This window comes from Primulina eburnea, chromosome 1 (assembly GCF_022965805.1).
Source record: "Primulina eburnea isolate SZY01 chromosome 1, ASM2296580v1, whole genome shotgun sequence".
In the NCBI taxonomy this organism is placed as follows: Eukaryota; Viridiplantae; Streptophyta; class Magnoliopsida; order Lamiales; family Gesneriaceae; genus Primulina; species Primulina eburnea.
Window position 1 is genome coordinate 27,974,024 of NC_133101.1, and position 25,388 is coordinate 27,999,411.

Below are 25,388 nucleotides of genomic sequence, written 5' to 3' on the forward strand. Positions count from 1 at the left end.
ATTGAGCCCGAGACGTTGATATGGCTCGAACTAGGAGAACATACCAAAATAACTCCCGGGCCCAGGGGGACGGGGGACAATCTTCAAGACAGGTGGGTGTTAATAATACCGAACAGAATCTCGTAATCATGACCCGTGAAGAGTTGAAAAAAATGATGGCCGACGCAATAGCTCAAGCCATGGTCAGGAAAGAGGTTTCTCAACACAACACGCCGCCCGAACAAGAGCAAGAGCAGGAGCAGGAGCAGGAACGGAGGGAGGAGGAGGAAGTGAGTGGAGGTAACATGGATTATAGTGTCGGGTCAAAAGCTCCGACTACAGCAGAGGAGTTGAGAGAGTTAAAGCAAAAGATGAGGGTCCTAGAGGGACAGTTGGAGAGCCGTAGCGCTGCCCGGGTCGTTGCCAAAGGGTGCCCGTTTGCTGATATTATTGTCCGGGAGCCTCTTCCCGGGAATTTCAGGTCTGCCAAAGTAAAAGATTACGATGGCAATGCGGACCAGGAGGAGCATCTCGCCAGAATCGAAAACATGGCCATGCTGCACTGCTACACTGACCGAATCAAGTGCAAGGTATTCTTGACAACTCTGGTGGACTCTGCCCAGAGATGGTTTGAGGGTTTGCCCCCTCAAAGTGTGCATTCTTTCAGAGATTTCCAAAAAGTATTCCTACACCACTTCAGTAGCAGCAAGAAATACAAAAAGACTGCTTTTAGTCTTTTTGAGGTGAAGTAGAGCCCGGAAGAGAGTTTGAGGGCTTATATCAAAAGGTTTAACAGGGTAGCCCTAGACGTCCCATCTTGTGCCGGCGAGACTAAGACTACAGCCTTCACTCAGGGTTTGAGGGAGGGGGAATTCTTCAAGTCACTAACGAAAAAGGTACCCGGGGATTTTGAGGACCTGTTATCCCGGGCAGAAAAGTACATAAATATGGAGGAAGCCCAGAAGCAGAAGAGGGAAGCCGTGAGGAAAGAAAGAGGAGACCGGACATCTAAGCCCGAGGAGAGGGGGCAAAAGAGGGCCAATCCAGGGCATTTCTCCCATCATGTGCCTCTGAAGATTGCCCGAGAGAGGGAGGTGCAGGAGTGTAGTAGAGATTTGGCCCCGGACCATCAGCTGTCCCGGCCAGAGAAAAAGGGATTTTGTGCTCTTCACAAGTTGGGCTACCATAACACTGAGGATTGCAAAGTTCTGAAGGGAAATTATGTTGCGCCTTCCCTCCCAAAGCCCATTATCAAAACCCAGGTGTCTAGGCTGCCGCCATGGACATCCCGGCAGCCCGGATCTAGTTCTCGGGGAGGAGGTGTCAGAAGCAATCCTAGGATCGAGCCCGGAAGGAGAAGGGGGTCTGAGCTTGAGCAAAGAAAAAAGTCGCCCCCGGTTGTAGGGACGATTAAAATGATATCCGGAGGCTCAACTGATGGAGACTCTAACCGGGCGAGGAAGTCAAGGAGTAGGAGAGAATGTTTGGAGGTGGAAGGTGTTAGAGTAGGTGCCCGTCGAGCCAAGTGTTGGCCGAGTGTTCACAATGAAACTCTATGTATAAGCAATCTTTATTTTAGTAATATTTGATATTATTATTTTGGCACATCTTTATCTGTATACCCATGTTAGTTGCATAGATAAAGCCATTGAATATACAAATAGTAGAAAGAATATGAGATGCTCATATGATGAGTATCATGAAACTCATATTTGGAATACTGTATATTCTGAACGGTTCCTAGTCGATTCAGCCGCCACTAAGAAGGATATAGGCCGCTAGAGTTCGAGACTAGTATCTGCGATGTGAGTACCATGTTTCATTGGTAGGGGACATTGTGATGTCCGAACATGCAGATAGGTGCTCCTTGTAGAGTGCACTGAACAACCCTCCATAAAAGGACTTTCCAAGTGGTTCTCACTTATCGAGTGGAAATGTCCTAGTTTATGGTTGTACAGAATTAGTCCTTATGACCCGGGACAACATTGAGACTTTATGTGCTAGAATTACACTTTGACTTGTTTACCGACTCTTATGGGTCATCAGGTGGCAAGGTTGGGTGTTCTATCGAAACACATAGGAGTCGATGCATTGTAGTCGGGGATTCACCGCTTACCTTCGGGTATGGATATCCTATGTGTTATCATGTGTTAGTAGGTTGAAATCTCTGGCCAGAGTATGGTGGTAATTATGAAAGGGGTTTCATAGATTACACCATCGATGCAACTACGACATGACACATAGTATCGATTCATTGACAACTCTCGATAAACCAATGGTTGTCGAATCGATCGGGATATACGAGTTCAAGGGACAGTACTGTACGCTAACCATAATAGAATGGTTCTTGCAGGCACTATCATTTGATACCTAGGAAATCATGCAAGCGATGCTGCTAGGCGTTTAACATGATTGGTTGGGTACTATCAGACTTGAGTTCTGACGTTCTTATTATCAAGGTGTTGATAAATAAGAATGGAGCAATTGGGGTATGCTCATATAAGGACATGTTTAGTCCGAATCACATGGAGATGTGAACCCACGGCTAGTTGTATCAATGAACCATTGAGGGCCACACAAGTACTAGCTTTCTAGATCCCGTTGAGAAGTAAAAATAGTTCAATGTGTTGAACGGCTTATAAAGGAGTTTATAAGCGTAAGGAAAATTAGAAGTATGACTTCTATAAAGAAGAAAATAGTTCAATGTGTTGAACGACTTATAAATGAGTTTATAAGTGTAAAGAAAAATAGAAGTATGACTTCTATGAGAGAAATGTAAATTTTAATTTATGGAAGTGTTCCTAAATTAAAATTAGGCCAAGTGAATAATGTATTTGAAAATTGTGATTTTCATAAACATTATTATGGACTAAATTAAATTAATTCAAGTGTTGAATTAATTAAACAATAATGGACCTAGTAGAGTCCAAAATAATTAAATTAATTAAAGTGTTGAATTAATTAAATTGTATTGAGTCTTGTAGAGCTCAATTTAAATTAATTATTTAACTAGTGGGACTTGGGTAAATTCAAGTAATGTTTAATTAGTCTCAAATATGTTTGAGATAATTAAATTTAGTCCATGGTTTTTAATGTGTTAAAAACCATATAATATGCATGCATGGGAGGTGAAAGGTTGGGAGACTAATTGAAGAACCTAAAGGGGGGGTGAATAGGTTCTTTAAGACCCTTTAGCGTTTTTAAAACGAGTTTGCAAAAATTGCAAGCGGAAGACTTGAGGGACAATCACAAATAAAAATGAATGCGTAAAGTAAGTGCGTAAAATAAATGCGTAGTAAAGTAAATGCGTAAAGTAAAGAGGGATAGAGATGTTTATGGAAGTTCGACGAAGAATCGTCTACGTCTCCCCTTCTCGATGAGGATCGAGGTATCACTATAACGACTTGGCTTTAGGAGCTCCAAGCTAGCTTTTACAACCACGCCTCGATGCGTCTACTTGGCCTTGAGGGCTCCAAGGATAGCCACGAACTTTACAACCCACTCGAGAGTATTACTTTCACTCTTTTTCTACAACTCTTTTGATATTACAACTCTTTTAATCAACGCACACAAGAGATATTAGAAAGCTTTGTAAGAGACAAGAGAGAATGGAGTGGGATGATTGAGAATGCATCCTCAAAGGCCTATTTATACTAGTCTTGGACGCCAAGGTTCGGATCTTCTGTTTATACTTCGGAACGTCCGATGTGATTGAAATCAATTTGCGTAATTCTGGAATGACTTCGGATCTTCCGTTCTTGACTTCGTAGGGTCCGAACATATGCTTCGGAGGGACCGATCAAACTTCGTTTCTTATGAACAGTTCTTTTAGACAGTGTATGAAAAACTTCGGAAGGTCCGAACTCCAGTTCGTACCGTCCGAACATTCTCGCGTTTCCGGAGATTTGAAATCTTCAACACTTCGTAGCTTCCGATCATGTCCATCGTAGCGTCCGAAATCTACTCAATCAACAGTCAGATCAATTTGTCTCCGGATTGAAGTGATTTGATTGCTTGTGTTCGGAACGTCCGATCCAGTCTTCGGAACGTCCGAACTTGCTCCTCGCAGCTTCCGAACAGCTTCTATTTTGCTTCTGATTGGCACAATTTCGGAACGTCCGAACCAAATTTCGGATCTTCCGAACGTAACCTTGTTCTTAATTTCCTGCATGCCTCAATATAAAACATTAGTACATTTTTAATCCAAGTTTTGGTATCATCAAAACAAAAACTTTGGAATATGTTACAGCATTAAAAACATTAATCTCATCCTCGAGATTTGTATGCGTTTAAGGCGTAACAATCTCCCCCTTTTTGATGATCACAAAACTTGGTTAAAAATTGAGAAACAATAATCAACATAATCTAATGGTTATTAAATAACTCCCCCTTAATCAAATAACAAGTCTAAGAGGTTGAATTAATAGCAATTTTAACCAAATAAATTCTCTCCCTTTTTGCGATAATCAAAAAGACATAAGCATAAAGAGAGACAAATAAACAGGTAAAATATCCACTAATAAATGCAAGTCTTTTATACAATGATGCATAAAGATAAAATAAACAAAAATAACAAAAACATAAGCTAAGAATCCGCATCCTCGAACGATCCGAACACGTTCGGTGGATCCGAAGTGAAACGAAGCATCCGAATAAGGAACGGTGATTCCGAAGGAGCCAAGATGAGGAACACCTAAAATTTAAAATATTTAGCACATAAAAGAATGTTGAGCCATAATTATGGATAAATACAATTAATTTGTATTATCCGACATTATAATGCTCACATTAATAATACTCCCCCTCAATTTAACAAATATGTACGAGAGTATTTGACTAATGTTTACAACTCAATCATGCCAAGTTCACCACGCAAACGAGTAAAAGTAGATTCATCTAGTGGTTTTGTAAAAATATCAGCAATTTGATTCTTGGTGTCAACATAGTGAAGTTCAACATCATTTTGCTCAATGTGATCACGAATAAAATGATGTCGAATGTCAATATTTTTTGTACGAGAATGTTGAACTGGATTCTTTGTTAGACATATGGTGCTTGTATTATCACAAAAGATTGGAATTTTTGAAAAAGTAACACCATAGTCGAGTAATTGATACTTCATCCAAAGAATTTGTGCACAACAACTACCGACAGCCATATACTCGGCCTCGGTCGTTGAAAGTGCAACACAGTTTTGCTTTTTAGAAAACCATGACACCAAGCAATTTCCCAAAAAGAAACAAGTACCACTAGTGCTCTTTCTATCCACCTTATATCCTCCAAAGTCGGCATCACAGTAAGCTTTTAAATCGAAAAATGAGTTCTTAGAATACCATAATCCGAGATTTGGAGTATTTGAAAGATATTTGAAATTGCGTTTTAAGGCGAATAAGTGTGATTCCTTTGGACATGATTGAAATCGTGCACACAAGCAAACACTAAACATAATGTCAGGTCTACTAGCAGTCGCATAGAGTAGGGAGCCAATCATGCTACGAAATAACTTTTGGTCAACAGGTTTACCTCCCTCATCTTTGTCGAGTCTGACTGTCGTGCTCATAGGTGTGGATGAGGCTTTGGAAGACTCCATCCCAAACTTTTTGAGCATCTCCTTGATGTACTTCCCTTGGTTGACAAAGAAACCATCCTTGCATTGCTTGATTTGGAGACCAAGGAAGTAGTTGAGCTCACCTATCATGCTCATCTCAAAGTGATCCTGCATAAGCTTAGAAAAATCTCTACACAAGTGTTCATTAATAGCACCAAAAATAATATCATCTACATATATTTGTACTATCAGCAAATCATTATCTTTAGTCAAGGTAAACAAGGTAATATCAACTTTACCCCTACAAAAACCATTAGACAGCAAGAAAGTAGACAATTTCTCATACCAAGCTCTAGGAGCTTGTTTCAAACCATACAAAGCCTTATCAAGTTTATACACATAATCAGATAAGTGCACATCTTCAAAACCAACAGGTTGCTCAACATACACTTCTTCTTTCAAATCACCATTAAGAAAAGCACTTTTAACATCCATTTGAAACAATTTAAAGTCTCTAGAGCAAGCAAAAGCAAGTAGCATGCGAATGGATTCTAGTCTAGCAACAGGGGCATAAGTCTCATCATAATCAATTCCCTCTTCTTGACTATATCCTTTAGCTACTAGCCTAGCTTTATTTCTAGTGATTGTACCATGCTCATCTAACTTGTTCCTAAATACCCATTTAGTTCCTATGACAGGTCTATCAGTGGGTCTAGGTACAAGATTCCAAACTTTATTCCTTCTAAATTCATTTAGTTCATCTTGCATAGCAATAATCCAAGAATCATCAAGTAAAGCTTCTTCTATGTTCTTAGGCTCTATGTGAGAAAGAAAAGCAAGATAATTGCACATATTAGAGGAGCGAGTAGATACTCCCTTCGATGGGCTACCAATGATGAGGTCCATGGGATGATCCTTGTGCGTAGTCCACTCCTTCGGAAGAGGTGCGTCCTCTTGATCTTTAGGAACATCATCTAGGCTTGTGGACTCCAACTCTTCGCCAAGGATATCTATATCATCATCATCAGAAACAACAGGTCTAGGCAAGCAAGGGTTAGTTTCATCAAATATGACATGAATAGATTCTTCAACTAGTAAAGTGCGTTTATTAAAGACTCTATATGCTTTGCTAGAAGTAGAGTAACCAAGAAAGATACCTTTGTCCGATTTAGCATCGAACTTACCCAGGTTGTCCTTACCATTGTTGTGGATGAAGCATTTTGATCCAAAAGCGCGGAAGTAAGAAATGTTAGGCTTTCTCCCTCTCCATAGTTCGTATGGAGTTTTCTTGAGAATTGGCCTTATTGATACGCGATTGATGATGTAACAAGCAGAACTCATCGCTTCAGCCCAAAAATATTTTGGTAGAGAATGCTCACATAGCATGGTCCTTGCAATCTCTACTAGGGTCCTATTCTTCCTCTCAACGACACCGTTTTGTTGAGGAGTTCTAGGACAAGAAAAGTTGTGACCAATGCCTTTGCTTTGACAAAAAATTGAAAAATTTTCATTTTGAAATTCCGTTCCGTGGTCACTACGGATTTGTTTGATCAAAAGATTTTTCTCATTTTCAACCTTTTTGACAAAAATTTTGAAATGATCAAAGGCATCACTTTTGTGGGCTAAAAACAATGTCCAAGTAAAACGTGAAAAATCATCCACAATGACAAAAGCATAGGATTTACCTCCTAGACTAGTTGTCCTCGAGGGACCACATAAATCTAGGTGAAGTAATTCAAGGGGCATAGAAGTGGATACAAAATTTTTATTTTTGAAAGATTCCTTTGTGTGTTTACCAAGTTGACAAGCATCACAAAAAGAATCTAATTTAAATTCAGCTTTGGCATTCCGGAAACTAGGTCAAGTTTTAAAAGTTTTTCTATGGTGCTCATCCCAACATGACCAAGTCGTCTATGCCAAAGAATGTTGTCATCAACATTTAATGTTACAAGGCTTTTTATTTTTGAAAAAGATGAAATCTTTAAATCGACTTTGTAAACATTTTCACTTCTATAACCTTTGAAACTTATGGATTTGTCAGTTGTGAGTGATACAGTGCAATCGTGTGGTGTGAATTTGACTTCATAACCCCTATCGCACAATTGACTAATGCTTAGGAGGTTATGTTTAAGTTCTTTCACAAGAAGTACATCATCAATAATAGTAGAGTTAGATATACCTATTGAGCCGATGCCTTCTATGATCACTTTGCTGTTGTCTCCAAAGGTCACCGATCCCTTTTCTTTTGGTCGAATGGATTGTAGCAGCTTCTTTTCTCCCGTCATGTGTCGAGAGCATCCACTGTCAAGATACCAAGTGCTCGATAACTTGTCTCCCCTTTGTCCCTATAAGATTGAGATACAATTTGATAGTTGGTACCCGTTTCTTTGGGTCCTTTGAGGTTAGTAGTAGTTGGGGATTTGGGGATCCATTTCCAATAACTATTCTTAATGTGTTGGTGTCTAAGTTTCTTGCATTTAGGTCTTATGTGGCCTATCTTACAACAGTAAGTGCATGTTGGTGGTGTTCTTAGTTTTGCCTTTGCGATAAGACTAGCGAAGTTGACTGATTTCTTTTCATATCCTAGACCTCCTTTGTCGAAGTTACACCTTTGCATGCTCAAGAGGTTTTCTAGTTTACCGCTACTCACATTGAACTTGTTGAAGACTTTCTCTAAGTCTCTTAGGTATGTCTTGAGCTTAGTGTTGTCATGCATCCTAGCTTCTAGTTCAGTTTTAAGTTGCTTATTCTCATTTCTAAGTGACTTAGCCTTATTGTACATACTAGTGTAAGCGGAGAGTAATTCATCGTAAGAGGGTACCTCGTCGTCATCCGAGTCGGTCAGATGATCTTCCTTTGCCATGAAGCATAGGGTAGACTCCTCTTCGTTGTCGCTGTCGCTCCACGTGGCTAGAAGGGCCTTCTTCTTGTCTTTGCCGGCCTTCTTCTTGGAGGGACACTCATTTGCATAGTGACCCTTTTGTTGACAGTTGTAGCAGGTCACTTCCTTCTCAATCTTTTTGTCCTTCTTGTTGAAGTTGGAACTCCGCATGAATCTTTTGAACTTTCTAGTGAGGAGTGCCATTTCTTCATCGTCGCTATCTTCAAGTTGACTGGTCAAGGCGATCCCTTTCGCCTTTACTTTGTCGTCATCTTTCTTTGTCTCCTTCCGGGTAGATACTTCAAGTTCATGGGTCTTTAGGGTCCCATGAAGTTGATCAAGGTCGTAGGATGCCGCATCTCCCTTGTTGGATTCAATGATAGCCGTGCGCTTTGCATCCCATTCCGCCGGTAGTGCTCGAAGGGCTCTCCTCCACACTTGTTTAGTTGGGTAGTTCTCACCAAGTTGGGCAAGCTCATTGATGATTTGGGTGAGCCGCCGGAACATGGTGTCGATATCCTCCTTGGGTTCCATCTCAAAGGTCTCGTACTTGAGTTGGAGAAGATCTATCTTCGTTTCTTTGACTTGATTGGTTCCCTCGTGGCAAATCTCCAATTTGTCCCAAATCTCTTTGGCGGAGGTGCAAGCCGAGATTCGGTTGTATTCATTCATATCTAGGGAACAATGAAGAATATTCATAGCTTTAGCATTTTGAGAGATAAGTTTCATATCGTCCTTGGTGAGGTCATCCATTCCCTTAGGAATTTCCTTATCATCCACCGTTTTCATGGGGATATAGGGACCTTTCACCGTTATTTTCCAAAGGTCGTAATCGACGGATTGGATGTATAGAGATATTCTATTCTTCCAATATCCGTATTTGGTACCATTGAAAAGAGGGGGACGATTTGTGGATTGTCCTTGGGCATACTCGCTTGCTAGATTGGCCATTTTAAAAGATTTTGAAAAACTAGGCTCTGATACCACTTGAAGAACCTAAAGGGGGGGTGAATAGGTTCTTTAAGACCCTTTAGCGTTTTTAAAACGAGTTTGCAAAAATTGCAAGCGGAAGACTTGAGGGACAATCACAAATAAAAATGAATGCGTAAAGTAAGTGCGTAAAATAAATGCGTAGTAAAGTAAATGCGTAAAGTAAAGAGGGATAGAGATGTTTATGGAAGTTCGACGAAGAATCGTCTACGTCTCCCCTTTTCGATGAGGATCGAGGTATCACTATAACGACTTGGCTTTAGGAGCTCCAAGCTAGCTTTTACAACCACGCCTCGATGCGTCTACTTGGCCTTGAGGGCTCCAAGGATAGCCACGAACTTTACAACCCACTCGAGAATATTACTTTCACTCTTTTTCTACAACTCTTTTGATATTACAACTCTTTTAATCAACGCACACAAGAGATAGTAGAAAGCTTTGTAAGAGACAAGAGAGAATGGAGTGGGATGATTGAGAATGCATCCTCAAAGGCCTATTTATACTAGTCTTGGACGCCAAGGTTCGGATCTTCTGTTTATACTTCGGAACGTCCGATATGATTGAAATCAATTTGCGTAATTCTGGAATGACTTCGGATCTTCCGTTCTTGACTTCGTAGGGTCCGAACATATGCTTCGGAGGGACCGATCAAACTTCGTTTCTTCTGAATAGTTCTTTTAGACAGTGTATGAACAACTTCGGAAGGTCCGAACTCCAGTTCGTAACGTCCGAACATTCCCGCGTTTCCGGAGATTTGAAATCTTCAACACTTCGTAGCTTCCGATCATGTCCATCGTAGCGTCCGAAATCTACTCAATCAACAGTCAGATCAATTTGTCTCCGGATTGAAGTGATTTGATTGCTTGTGTTCGGAACGTCCGATCCAGTCTTCGGAACGTCCGAACTTGCTCCTCGCAGCTTCCGAACAGCTTCTATTTTTCTTCTGATTGGCACAATTTCGGAACGTCCGAACCAAATTTCGGATCTTCCGAACGTAACCTTGTTCTTAATTTCCTGCATGCCTCAATATAAAACATTAGTACATTTTTAATCCAAGTTTTGGTATCATCAAAACAAAAACTTTGGAATATGTTACAGCATTAAAAACATTAATCTCATCCTCGAGATTTGTATGCGTTTAAGGCGTAACACTAATTTTTGAGTTTTCAAGGCATGACATGCAACTTTTTGGAACACCTTTTCCCACAACCAAGGCTAGTCTTCCTTCCCTCCTCCCACACTCCCTCTTGGCCGAAATTCTTACACTTTTCTCTCCCATTTTTCCTTCATTTTGTGTTCTTCAATTGTTGGAGAAAAACACTCACTTCTCAAAGAAAAATGCCATACATTTTCTAGTGCAAGTGTAAGGTGGATCTACCTAGTTGGTGGTGGGCTTGATTGGAAGAAAGGAGTCCAAAAGAAAGGTGGAGCTTGTAGATCTTGATCCGTTGAAGAGCTAAGGTGTTTACACCTTAGTTGGAGCCATCATCAATCCTTGTGATTGATAGGTAACGATTTTTATACACCCTATGTATGACATAATGGTGTTTTTGTATTTGCTACACAAGATTCATGTGGTGGCCGAAATTTATTCCCTAAAAATTTGATTTTTTAAACTTCCGTTGCGCTTCCGGTCACCGTAACCGATCCCCTTTCAAGTGGTATCAGAGCTATGGTTACGATTTTGTGTAGCAACTACAAGATATTATATTGAGATTGATTTCTAACCGCATGAGAACAAAATCTTTGCAACGATTCAAGGCCATTTTCGGGGCTGTTTTTGGGCAGCAAGTTGCTGCCCATTTCGGGCAGCTTGGGCTGCCCGAAACGGGCAGCTAGGGCTGCCCGAACAGCCCCAACATTTTTAAATTAAAAAAAATTTTTTTGGTAAGTTGGCCGGAATCCGGCGACGGAGCTCCGGCGACGGCGATGACGGCTAGGGTTTCCAAAAGTGTTTTGGAATATCAAAGTGTCATGGGCCTTGAGTTGTTGGGCCATTGAATGGCTAACATGTTTGTGAATTTTAAATGGGCTAAAAATGTTTTTGGTGAAAAATAAGTTTTTGGGCCCTTAAGTTTAAAATTTCAAAAGTTGCAAATTTTTTCTCATAAAATAAATAATTGAAGTTGGACTTTAATTATTTATAGTAAATTGTGATTTATAAGAAATTCGGTTATAAATAAATTAATTGGAAAGTAGACAAAGGTGTTTGTATACTTTGTTAATTTAGTTTATAATCGTGGCGGTTAGTGAATAGATCAAGATATATAATATTGGATCAATTAATTATTGTGATAATTAATTGATGGTGTATGATATGTGATATTATGCATGAAGGATGATCAAAAGCTCAAGCCCAATTTGCTAGGTGTATGCTAGGATATTTGATGTTGAATGATTGTAATAATTATCGAATTTAAAGTGGGCTTGGTTTATGGCCCGTTCCCACCCCCATGAGATGTATCCCTATTTGCCATGGATATTTATTGTAAATATTAGTATAGTGGATGATCAAGATTGGAAGATGGTGGCCATGATGATTATGAAGATCGAAGACATGTAAATATTGGAAGCTAATGTAATAGTTGCATTGCATCCCGTGCATTTACCCTAGGATTGGACCTAGGCCCGTGTTTAGCTCACACGGGCCATTAGTATTGGGGCGATTGATCATCCTTGTTTGTTTACTGTTTATAATATATGCATGATATGTTATACATAATGAGTATGTGTGTTATTATTATGTTAATAACAAAGTTGCATGAATCCGGAAAACATACGATCAAACATGGCGAGCTTTTAAAATAAAATTAATGATGAGACCTTTCAAAATTAAAAACCCTCATTTTGAATAAGATTCAAAATTAATATCAAGCCCGAAAAGGAGAATTATAAATTTGTTTATAATTTCCATGTCTTCCATCGACAATGGGTGCATGATGAACGCTACCCGTACTCGGGGCTCGGCTCATATTATTTGGGGAGCTTTGGGTGCCGGAAAGCTGTGACATCCATTGACATGGTGATGTGAACTACGTGGAACTCCCATGATTTCGGCTCATATTATTGGGGGAACTCATGGCGACCGTCCATTAAGGTTCAACATCGATGGGTAAGGCTTGACACGTGAAGATGAACGACGTCATATTATTGGGTCCTAATCAAACGTGAGACAAAAGTTTACGTAGAGGGTTGCATTGTGATGCAATTGGAAACTACCTTTTAGGAATTGTGATTGGCTGATATTATTCGGGATCATAATTCGCTAATTGGACCTTACGTACCTACTGAGGAAAGATGTTTCCCGTTTTCACTAGAGGGTAGTGAAAGATGTCAAAACAGTGGGAGCAAATATTTATGAAGTAAAAGTCCAAGCTTCATATCTTACTAAATATTTTAAAATAGTCATCAACATTTATCTGTTTTACTTTTCAGTACAAATTGACAATGTCTTCAATGCGCAATCCGATATCTGTAATACTCGACAAACACATATTAACTGGACCTAATTACCTCACTTGGCTAAGAAACCTGAAAATCGTCTTGAATTCGGAAAGGGTAGCATATACACTGACTGAGTCGCCCCCTGTTGAGGCTTCGACTGACTGCACTCCTGAGGAATTGCAGACTTACAAGGAATGGTGTGACCATGACTTGATAGCCAGGTGTTATATGCTAACTTCTATGAATGATGAGCTGCAGAGGCGTTTTGAGGATGCAAAGAGTGCTGCTGACATTCTTTTGCATCTCAAGGAGCTCTTTGGTGAGCAAACACGGCCTCTTAGGCATGCTACCGTCAAGGAGCTGATCACTATGCGCATGCGAGATGGGGCCTCGGTCCATGAGCATGTCCTGCAGTTGATTGGGCTCGTGGACAAGCTCGTTGGCATGGATATGATCTTGCCTTCGGAGTTGACCACCGACGTGTTGCTGTTATCATTGCCTAGCTCATTTGATCTTTTTGTGGTGAACTACAACATGAACAAGATGGAGCCGACCCTTGAGGAGTTGGTAAATATGCTTGTTACGTTTGAATCCACTATCAAAAAGGAGAAGTTGGTTCTTTATGTGAGTTCTTCATCTGGTACGAAGATTGATCCACATGGGAAGGGAAAGAAGAGTTCTTTCCAACGTCCCAAGAAGAACGTGCCCTGGATGAGGCAATCTCCGAATCCCGTTGTGGCAGCCACACCAGTGGCTGACAAGACTAGTGATGTTTGTCATCACTGCAAGAAGCCTGGACATTGGAGGCGAAATTGCAAGGAATATCTGGCCCAGAAGAGTTCTGGAAACGGTATGTTCTAAATTGAAGTAAACATTTCAATTAACTCTACTTCTTGGGTATTAGATACCGGTTATGGATCACATCTCTGTAATGTGTTACAGGTGATGGGAAGAAGTAGAAAGCTTAAGGAAGGTGCGACCTTCTAGAAGATGGGCAATGGAGCAAGAGTTGCTGCCAAGGCTGTTGAAGATGTTTACTTATTGTTGAACAATATTTTTAAGTTAATTTTATGAGATGTTTTGTTTGTACCTAATTTTGTGAAAAACATTGTTTCCATTTCTATGCTGATAAAAATGGATATTCTTGTTTATTTTGCAAAGGTGTTTGCAACATTTACATGAATGAATGTTTGATTGGTACTGGTGAACTTGAAAACGATCTCTATAACTTAAAATTAAAAGATATTCCATTAAATGTCCATTCAAAGGCATACACCATATGAGATATGGATGGGTAAGCCTCCTAAGTATTCTTATCTTAGAATATGGGGGTGCCCTGCTTATGAAGCAGGTAGTGGGAGATAAATTGGATAGTCGATCCATTTTATGCTACTTTGTGGGATATCCAAGGAATTCAGTTGGATATCATTTCTATCATCCTCAAGAAACAAAGGTGTTTGTTTCTAGGAATGCAACCTTTTTGGAAAGGGAATTTCTATTGGATAGAAAATGGGAGATGATAGAACTCGAAGAGGTTCGAGAGACACCCACAATTATAGAACCCACACCCGAAGAGCCAAGTGAGGAGATACAAGCTCCTAAAAGATCCGAGAGAGTCTCGAGACCACCTATGAGGTATGGTCTGCTTCTTGAAGAGGGCCATGATGAGCCTATCCATGGATGTGATCCAAGGACCTTCAAGAAAGCATTATCTGATGCCGATTCATCCTAAATGGCTTGAAGCAATGGAATCTGAGATGAATTCCATGCATTCGAACCAAGTGTAGAATCTCGTGGATCCACCTGAGGGAATTGTTCCCATAGGGTGTAAATGGATTTACAAGAGGAAACTTGGGGCGGATGGGAAGGTATTGACCTTCAAGGCGCGATTGGTGGCAAAATGATATACTCAAATACAAGGAGTTGACTTTGAGGAAACCTTTTCACCAGTTGCAATGTTCAAGTCCATAAGGATTTTGCTAGCCATAGCTGCATGGTATGACTATGAGATATGGCAGATAGATGTCAAGACAGCCTTTCTTAATGGGGATATTAAGGAAGAGATTTACATGTCTCAAACCTGGAGGGTTTACATCTATCGAAAGTGAGCATATGGTATGCAAACTTCAGAGATCTATTTACGGTCTAAAGCAGGCATCTAGGAGTTAGAACCTAAGATTCGATAGTACAATCAAAGAGTTTGGTTTTGCTAAGAATCCTGAGGAACCCTATGTGTATAAGAAGGTCAGTGGGAGTGTTGTGACATTCCTGGTGTTTTATGTTGATGACATTATAATCATTGGGAATGATGTAGGAATGTTGCAATCAACTAAGATATGGTTAGCGAGTAAGTTCTCGATGCAGGACTTGGGTGAAGCATCTTTTGTATTGGGATACAGATCTATTGAGATAGATCGAAAAGATTGCTTGGTCTCACCCAGTCCACATACATTGATACCATCGTGAAGAGGTTCTCGATGGATAAGTCCAAGAGAGGATATCTACCAATGTGTCATGGCGTGTCCCTATCCAAGTCTGTCTTTCAAGACTGATGCAGAGATAGCGGCGATGACAAAGCATTCCTTACGCATATGCGATTGGTAGCATCATGTATGGGATGATATCTACACGTCTTGACGTGGCTTTCGCACTAAGTGTAGTGAGTAGATATCAATCGAACCCTGGTCTTCCACACTGGAAAGCTGTGAAAGACATCCTCAAGTAGTTGAGAAGGACCAATAAATTGTTCTTGGTCTATGGGGTGGAGAACTAAAATTGGAAGGCTATACCGACTCTAGCTTCCAAAGCGATATCGATGACTCGAAGTCAACCTCTAGGTTTGTATTCATGCTCAATGGTGCTGCTGTCTCTTGGAAGAGTTCCAAGCAAGACAATACTGCGGATTCTAGCATAGAGGCCGAATACATTGCTGCATCAGATGCAGCAAGGGAGGCTGTTTGGATAAGGAATTTCGTCTAAGAGTTGGACGTCATTCCTAATGGAGTTGCTCCTGTCCCGGTGTTGTGTGACAACACGGGAGCTATAGCTCAAGCAAAGGAGCCTAGGTCTCATCAGAAGTCCAAACATGTATTGAAAAAGTACCACATCCTCGGAGAGATTGTGGAAAGTAGAGAGGTGTCTTTTGACATAGTCGGCTCCGCAGATAATGTTGTTGATCCACTAGCTAAGCCTTTACCTGGACCATTATTCGACAAGCATCGCAAATCAATGGGTTTAAAGCATATGGGTAGTTGGCTCTAGTGCAAGTGGGAGATTGTTAGACTAGGTGCCCGTCGAGCCAAGTGTTGGCCGAGTGTTCACAATGAAACTCTATGTATAAGCAATCTTTATTTTAGTAATATTTGATATTATTATTTTGGCACATCTTTATCTGTATACCCATGCTAGTTGCATAGATAAAGCCCTTGAATATACAAATGGTAGAAAGAATATGAGATGCTCATATGATGAGTATCATGAAACTCATATTTGGAATACTGTATATTCTAAACGGTTCCTAGTCGGTTCAGCCGCCACTAAGAAGGATATAGGCCGCTAGAGTTCGAGACTAGTATCTGTGATGTGAGTACCATGTTTCATTGGTAGGGGACATTGTGATGTCCGAACATGCAGATAGGTGCTCCTTGTAGAGTGCACTGAACAACCCTCCATAAAAGGACTTTCCAAGTGGTTCTCATTTATCGAGTGGAAATGTCCTAGTTTATGGTTGTACAGAATTAGTCCTTATGACCCGGGACAACATTGAGACTCTATGTGCTAGAATTACACTTTGACTTGTTTACCGACTCTTATGGGTCATCAGGTGGCAAGGTTGGGTGTTCTGTCGAAACACATAAGAGTCGATGCATTGTAGTCGGGGATTCACCGCTTACCTTCGGGTATGGATATCCTATGTGTTATAATGTGTTAGTAGGTTGAAATCTCTGGCCAGAGTATGGTGGTAATTATGAAAGGGGTTTCATAGATTACACCATCGATGCAACTACGACATGACACATAGTATCGATTCATTGACAACTCTCGATAAACCAATGGTTGTCGAATCGATCGGGATATACGAGTTGAAGGGACCGTACTGTACGCTAACCATAATAGAATGGTTCTTGCAGGCACTATATATTGTTACCTAGGGAATCATGTAAGCGATGCTGCTAGGCGTTTAACATGATTGGTTGGGTACTATCAGACTTGAGTTCTGACGTTCTTATTATCAAGGTGTTGATAAATAAGAATGGAGCAATTGGGGTATGCTCATATAAGGACATGTTTAGTCCGAATCACATGGAGATGTGAACCCACGGCTAGTTGTATCAATGAACCATTGAGGGCCACACAAGTACTAGCTTTCTAGATCCCGTTGAGAAGTAAAAATAGTTCAATGTGTTGAACGGCTTATAAAGGAGTTTATAAGCGTAAGGAAAATTAGAAGTATGACTTCTATGAAGGAGAAAATAGTTCAATGTGTTGAACGACTTATAAATGAGTTTATAAGTGTAAAGAAAAATAGAAGTATGACTTCTATGAGAGAAATGTAAATTTTAATTTATGGAAGTGTTCCTAAATTAAAATTAGGCCAAGTGAATAATGTATTTGAAATTGTGATTTTCATAAACATTATTATGGACTAAATTAAATTAATTCAAGTGTTGAATTAATTAAACACTAGTGGACCTAGTAGAGTCCAAAATAATTAAATTAATTCAAGTGTTGAATTAATTAAATTGTATTGAGTCTTGTAGAGCTCAATTTAAATTAAATATTTAACTAGTGGGACTTGGGTAAATTCAAGTAATGTTTAATTAGTCTCAAATATGTTTGAGATAATTAAATTTAGTCCATGGTTTTTTAATGTGTTAAAAACCATATAATATGCATGCATGGGAGGTGAAAGGTTGGGAGACTACTTTTTGAGTTTTCAAGGCATGGCATGCAACTTTTTGGAACACCTTTTCCCACAACCAAGGCTAGTCTTCCTTCCCTCCTCCCACACTCCCTCTTGGCCGAAATTCTTACACTTTTCTCTTCCATTTTTCCTTCATTTTGTGTTCTTCAATTGTTGGAGAAAAACACTCACTTCTCAAAGAAAAATGCCATACATTTTCTAGTGCAAGTGTAAGGTGGATCTACCTAGTTGGTGGTGGGCTTGATTGGAAGAAAGGAGTCCAAAAGAAAGGTGGAGCTTGTAGATCTTCATCCATTGAAGAGCTAAGGTGTTTACACCTTAGTTGGAGCCATCATCAATCCTTGTGATTGATAGGTAACGATTTTTATACACCCTATGTATGACATAATGGTGTTTTTGTATTTGCTACACAAGATTCATGTGGTGGCCGAAATTTATTCCCTAAAAATTTGATTTTTTAAACTTCCGTTGCGCTTCCGGTCACCGTAACCGATCTCCTTTCAGAAGGATCGAGGAAGAGTGAGGAAGTCATCAGTTTCGGCCCGGAGGACCTAAGAGGGGTGAATCTACCCCATAACGATGCCTTGGTGATCCAAGCCCAAGTGGCGAATTATGATATTCTGCGGGTCTTCGTGGACTCAGGCAGTTCTGTGAATGTAATTTTCAAAGATGCTTTTGAGCAGATGGATTTGCAGGGCTATCAACTGGAAACCGTGGAAACTGCTCTTTTTGGCTTCGCCGGGCACGTGGTTTATACGGAGGGGGAAATTATTTTACCTCTGACTTTGGGTTCTCACAATCTCAAGAGAACAGTGATGACTTCTTTCACTATGGTGGACTCTCCATCATCGTATAATATCATCCTTGGGAGGCCAGCCATGAATGAGTTGAGGGTTGTAGCGTCTACCTACCACCAGAAAATAAAATTTCCTGTGGGAGCCAGGGTAGGAGAAGTCCGGGGAGATCAACCCTCGTCTCGGAAGTGTTATGTAGAAGCAGTCCGGGCGGATCAGAGCAGATCTAAGAAGGAGGGGAAGAGGGCTAAGATAGGTGAGACAGGAGGAAGGAGAGTGGAGAAAGGGGAGATACACTTTGTGGCAGAGGAAGAGCAGGAGGCGGTGGAAATTGGGCTAGGCCAGCAAATCCGGGTGGCTCGGGATCTCAGCATGACCACCCGGGTGAGTTTAATTAAATGTTTAAAAACTAACATCCATGTGTTTGCCTGGTCCCAGCAGGAGCTTACGGGGATTTCTCCCTTTATATCGGAGCATCATTTAAACATCCTCCCGGGGTCTCACCCCATGAAGCAGAAAAAGAGGCACTTTGGTCCTGAAAAGGACAAAGTCATATCAGAACAAGTAAAGGAGCTCCTAAAGGCGGGGCATATTCGGGAAATTCAATTTCCTACGTGGCTTTCCAATGTGGTTTTAGTACCTAAATCCACTGGCAAATGGCGTATGTGCGTAGACTTCCGCGATCTGAACAAGGCGGCCCCAAAGATCATTATCCGCTGCCCCGGATTGACCAGCTGGTAGATTCCACTTCAGGCTATGAGCTGCTGAGTTTTATGGATGCGTACCAGAGATATCATCAGATTCCCCTGGCCAAAAATGATCAAGATAAAGCCAGTTTCGTCACCTCGGGAGGTACATTTTGTTATATTGTAATGCCTTTCTGGTTGAAGAATGCAGGTGCTACTTACCAGCGTCTTATGGACAAAGTATTCGAGAAGCAGCTGGGGCGGAATGTGGAGGTCTATGTGGATGATATCCTGGGTAAGACCCGGGAGGTCACCACTTTAATTAATGATCTGGAGGAAACTTTTGCCACCCTCATGCAATATGGGATCAAGCTTAACCCGGCCAAATGTATTTTTGGCGTAAAAAGTGGAAATTCTTGAGATTCATGGTTACAGATCGGGGGATCGAGGTAAATCCAGAGAAAGTCAAGTCTGTCTTATGTATGCCCTCTCCCCAATCTGTAAAAGAGGTGCAAAAGCTGACAGGAAGGATTGCTTCCCTTTCTCGATTTATATCCCGATCAGCACACAAAAGTTATCCTTTCTTTCAAGTCTTGAGAAAGGCCCGGCAATTCGGGTGGAATGATAAATGTGAGGCAAGCCTTCCAGGACTTGAAAGCCCATCTTGCAGAGCTCCCTCTATTAGTAAAGCCCGAGGCCGGAGAGAAATTATTCCTATATTTGTCCTCTACAGAGCACGCTGTCAGCTCAGTTTTGATCAAAGAAGAAGGCTCTGACCAGAAGCCTGTCTATTATGTTAGTCACGCTCTGAGAGGGCCTGAACTCCGGTATACGGAAGTAGAGAAGATTGCATTGGCTTTAATCGTGACCGCCCGGAAGCTGAGACCTTACTTTTTATCGCATCAAATAGTGGTTCTTACCAACAGCCCTCTTAGTAGAATCATGACTCATTCTAAGGTATCCGGGCGAATGATTAAATGGACGGTGGAATTAGGGGAGTATGATATTGAATACAAGCCACGGGTGGCTATCAAGGCACAAGCTTTATCAGATTTCTTATCTGAGATGATCCAGCCCACTGAAGAAGAAGTGTGGAAAGTATTTGTAGATGGGGAATCTAGCCTTGCGGGGTGCGGAGTAGGAGTTGTGATGATATCTCCCCTGGGAGAAAAAATTAAATTGGCAATAAGGATTGATTCCCGAGTAACTAACAATGAGGCCGAGTACGAGGCCTGTGCTAGCTGGAATTCGAGCTGCTCGGGAAGTCGGGGCTTCCCGGATAATTATATATTCTGATTCACAACTCGTCACTCAGCAGATAAAGGGTGTATATGAAGCTAAAGATGATAGGATGCTGAAATATCTACAGCTTATCAAAACTCGAGCAGAAGGCTTTGCGTATTGGAGTATCGAGCAAATACCCCGAGAAGAGAACGACGAGGCAGATATCCTGGCAAAAATGGCAGCATCCCTAAGTGAAGTAAGCACCCGGGAAGTATTGCACGTTTCCCGTTTGATCCTCTCAACGGACGAAGAAGGAACACCCGATCCAGAAAGCTCCTGGATGAAGCCCTTAATAAGATTTATTGAAAAGGGTGCACTACCCGAGGACAGAAGTCAAGCTCAGAAGATTAAGAGACAAGCTCCCAGGTTTGTTCTCTTAAACACAATCTTATATAAGAGATCATTCCAGGGACCTCTTTTAAAATGCTTACCTGAAAAAGAGGTAGATTATGTACTCCGGGAAATTCATGAAGGATGTTGTGCGGAGCACCTTGGGGGAATGTCTCTGGCTCGAAAAACCATGCTTGCAGGATTTTGGTGGCCAACTCTTAACCGAGATGCCGCCCGGGTGGTTCAAACCTGCGAAGGATGTCAACATCATGCAAACTTCAAGCATAGCCCAGCTACTCTTATGAAGCCTATTTGGGCGTCTTGTCCTTTTGATCAATGGGGCATGGACATTGTAGGTCCTTTCCCGGTTGCCCGAGCTCAGAAGAAATTCTTATTAGTAGCAGTCGATTACTTTTCCAAGTGGGTAGAAGCTGAGCCCTTGGCAAGAATTACCGAGACAGAAGTATTGAAATTCCTGTGGAAAAATATTGTCTGCCGATTTGGAGTGCCCCGGAGACTAATCTCAGATAATGGCAGACAATTTCAAGGCAGAGGAATCGTTTCGTGGTGCCAAGAAATGAAGATCACTCAATCCTTCACCTCTGAGGCTTATCCTCAGGCAAATGGCCAAACAGAAGTTGTTAATAGGATTATTGTACAGGCATTAAAGACGAGACTTCAAGGCAAAGGGAAGGATTGGGTTGAAGAATTACCTAGTGTTCTTTGGGCCTATAGAACTACTCCTCGTTTGCCTACTCAAGAAACCCCTTTCAGCCTTGTATATGGTTCTGAAGCAGTTCTCCCAGTTGAAATTGGAGAGACTTCTCCTCGGGTAGAATCTTACCCACACGATAATGATGAAAGCCGGGCTAGGGAATTGGATTTAGTCGAAGAAAAGAGAGACCGGGCATTTATCCGCATGGAAGCATACAGAGGTCGAGTTATGAAATCTTACAATAAGAAAGTCCGAATCCGAGATTTTCAAATCGGAGACTTAGTCATGAAAAAGGTCAACCGAGCTGGAGAGGTGGGAAAATTAGAAGCAAAATGGGAAGGGCCCTACAAAATTACTCGGAGGGTCAGCTCAGGGTCTTTTTATCTAGAGGATACGCAAGGACGCTCTCTCAAGAGACCTTGGAATGTATTTAATTTAAAGCAATATTATACATGACAGATGTAATCGATTCGCCAAGGATATAAATGAAAGATTTGCTTTTCCCAGAGGTGTTGTATTATTATCTCCCACATTCCGGAAGAAAACAATTAAAAGCCCAGGGCACTACACCCTGGCTCGCGGCAACACACCTCGACCATTCCCAAGTCCCGGGACATGCTCCCCGGCCCAAGGCTCCGTACCTTGGTTATCTAAAAAGCCCAGGGCACTACACCCTGGCTCGGGGCAACACACCTCGACCATTCCCAAGTCCCGGGACATGCTCCCCGGCCCAAGGCTCCGTACCTTGGTTATCTAAAAAGCCCAGGGCACTACACCCTGGCTCGGGGCAACACACCTCGACCATTCCCAAGTCCCGGGACATGCTCCCCGGCCCAAGGCTCCGTACCTTGGTTATCTAAAAAGCCCAGGGAGTTACACCCGAGCTCGGGGCACTGTATTTAGCAAGGTTCGCATTCTTTAACTTCCTATCGAATATAAAATATTTGGTTCGCCAGAGATTAAGATATTGCGAAAAGGAAAATAATTTTCATAACCAAAGCCCGGGGGCGAGAATTACACAAGAAAGTATGGAAATATAAAGAAACAATCCTAGACTAAAAATACTGCAGCAGATTCCTCCCCGGCCTCTTCGGAAGCCTTCTCGGTCTCCTTGTCAGCAGCATCGTCCTTAGGAAGGGAGTCGATGGCTCGGTCTATGTCCGAAAAGCCCTCCTTGTCTGTCGGAATTAAGCCTTCCTCCTCAAATTGTTCCCGGCACTTCTCAAAGCCAACGTTGAAGTAGTTGTATGATCTATCTTCAACAGCTGCTTGGAAATCCGAAGATTGAAGGAAGACAGTCTTCCATTCCTCGTGAGTAAGTTGGAGGAGCTTGAGCCTATCTTCAGCAGCCACAACCCAATGTTGTTGAAGAGTGGTTTCTTCTTTGAGAAATCGAGCCCGGGATTCCAGGAAAGCAATTTGCCGTTGAGAGGCCTCTTCTCGAGCCAAACTTTCGTCCCGAGCCCGCTGAGTTGAGGCCAATTGTTGATTGGCTCTTTCCAAGGAAGCAAGGAGACCTGCGACCTTCTCCTCATGCACCCTTTCAGCCCGAGCGATCTCCCCTCGAAGTTGGTCGTGGACTTCTTGAGTCGCTCGAGCTTGCCTGTTCGTCTTAGTAGCCACGGAGGCCACCTCTTCGAAGGCCGAGACTATCATTTGAGCAGCCTGAACGAAAACAAAGTTCAGAAATAATAGACCGGTGAATATGTTAGACGAAAGGGAGGAGGGCTTACAGAGAAAAGCCGGTTTGATCCTTTAAGAAACCTGCTGCTAGCAGGGACACTCTTCTGAAAAATTGCTTCGGCAGGACGAAGCATCTGCCTAAAGCGCTTTGCACCACTGGAAGTAGCTCCCTCGAAAAAAATATTATTCAAAGGAAGCTCAGGAGTTGGAACCTCAGCAGGCTGTTGGGAAGGTCGGGATTGGGTAGACTGGGAAGCACTTGGATCCCGTTCAGGCGGGTTTTCAAGAATGACCAGCTCGGGCTCTGCCACAGCTCTTCTTTTCCTCTGAGTTAGAGGAATAAGATCCTCAGTTTCCTCTGAATTCTCAGCCATCCCCCGAAGGGTGTCGTCCCGATGAGGATCTTCCCGGGCAACTTCGACTGTCTGAGACGCATTCTCGGCAGCTCGTTTCTTTTCTGCTTCAGCGGCTGCGCGGCGAGCCGCAAGATCCTTCTCCCGGGCATTTTTCTCAGCTGCCCGTCTTTTGGCAAAAGCCGCCTGCATCTCGGAATTATCTGGACAAAGAAGAAATAAGGTTAAGTCGTCAAGGATAAAACAAGGAAGGAGGCGGCAGGAAGGAGGGGTGAATTACCGGGTTGAGAGCCCGAGCCCGCGGGATCCTCAGCTCGGGGACTCAACCCGTAAGTGATCAGATTCTCATCAGAAATTAGTGTGGAAGATGAGTATTTGCGTCCCTCCACCAAATCTTGGCTCACAATGAAGGGTTCTTCGAATTTATAAGTGCCAGGAAGGGAAGGTTGTGTAGGCAGAGAGGAGAGAAAACTAGTCAAGCAGGGAAGATCTCCCGGAAGGCGAATAAAAAAGAATCTTCCTTTCCACCCTTTCTGAGAAGAAGGTATATCATCAAGGAAGCGAGTATTTTGCCGGGCAGTCAGGGAAAATGCATTATCCCCGAACCGGCAAGAAAAATAATAGTGAAGGATGAGGGGGTTGATGAGAAAATCGTTCATGTGGAAGAGGACATAAGTGGCAGCTATTATTCTAAAAGAATTAGGGTGAAATTGGTTAACTGGTACGCCAAAAAATTTGGCGACTGCAATGAAAAAGGGGTGAATCGGAAACCTTAGACCATTCTTAATTTGGTCCCGGAAGAAAGTAGTGTACCCGGGTGGGGGGTTTTTTGCCCTATCAGAGGACCCAGGTATTAGGATAGAAAGAGTGGAAGGAATATTACCCAAGGTCCTAAGTTCCCCATCCGCCCCCGAGCGCAGGGTGCTGCTCAAAGAGGAGAACCAGGGAACTCTCGGGGCCTCGACAGGAGGAGGTCCCAGCGGCCCGAGCTTTACCCTTACCTTTCTTTTGGGCAAGAGCTCGGGAGTGACTAGGAATGGAGGGTTTAGAAGAAGAAGAAGGTTTGATTGGAGGGGCTACTAGTTTCTTAGCGGGTTGGGTAATAGAGTGACGGGGTGGGGGAGATTGAGAAGCATCGGAGCGTAACGCAGCGTATTCGTCACTAGGCAAGCCTCGCGCATTGGCCCCAGAAGTAGAAGAAGTAGAGTTAGACATTTTATAGAGAAAGACTTACAAACTTTGAAGACAGGTGGTCGGGGAAAATGGCGATATCAGAGGCGCACCGGAGACGGGAGAAACTTCGTAAAGGAGCTTTGAGAGGATTTTTCGCAAGGGCGGGCTTCGTCGGAGTTTCGAATTTGAAAATAATTCTCCAGAAAAGAGGCGGTTAGAATTTATAAAAGAGAAAGTGGATCTGCATCGTTGATTGAAAGCAGATCGAACGGGTGAAATGAACCTAGGAATCCGTGAGGATAGGCGAAGGGACACACGCCATGATTAGCGTCAGGCCTACTGTTCCTCGGAATACGAAACATTACTGACCGTTGGAATAGAGGAACACGTGTCATTATGATGCTGTGTGGGTAAGTCGGGAGGTTTTGGAAACCCCGGCGGGTTTGTCTCGTAGCTCGGGAAACCTAGAAACCCGGGATGGTGATTTCTAAGTCCGGGTAGTCCGAGACCCTTGTATTTTGTTACGAATTCAAAGATTGCCCCGGGAGTATGTTCTGAATGAAGGAAACACTAGATCCTGGAACCATATTTTCATCAGGTATGT

At 42.2% G+C, this 25,388-nt stretch overlaps 1 protein-coding gene across 1 annotated transcript; it reads left to right on the forward strand.

Moving 5' to 3' along the window:
- The first annotated feature begins 128 nt into the window (after positions 1-128).
- Positions 129-19,666, forward strand: LOC140806442 (uncharacterized). The gene is made up of 6 exons (XM_073163065.1): positions 129-659; positions 732-1,476; positions 18,271-18,944; positions 18,999-19,147; positions 19,234-19,412; positions 19,458-19,666. Exons 1-6 carry the CDS (start codon positions 129-131, stop codon positions 19,664-19,666), a joined length of 2,487 nt encoding a protein of 828 aa, XP_073019166.1.
- Positions 19,667-25,388: the final 5,722 nt, after the last annotated feature.

Excerpts from the sequence above, each read along its gene's own strand:
- LOC140806442 (XM_073163065.1), top strand. The coding sequence starts at position 129 with ATGACCCGTGAAGAGTTGAAAAAAATGATGGCCGACGCAATAGCTCAA. Across the intron at positions 18,945-18,998 it reads ATCTCAGCATGACCACCCGG|CAGGAGCTTACGGGGATTTC; the intron begins GTGAGTTTAATT and ends GCCTGGTCCCAG. Across the intron at positions 19,148-19,233 it reads AAGGAGCTCCTAAAGGCGGG|ACTTCCGCGATCTGAACAAG; the intron begins GCATATTCGGGA and ends GTATGTGCGTAG.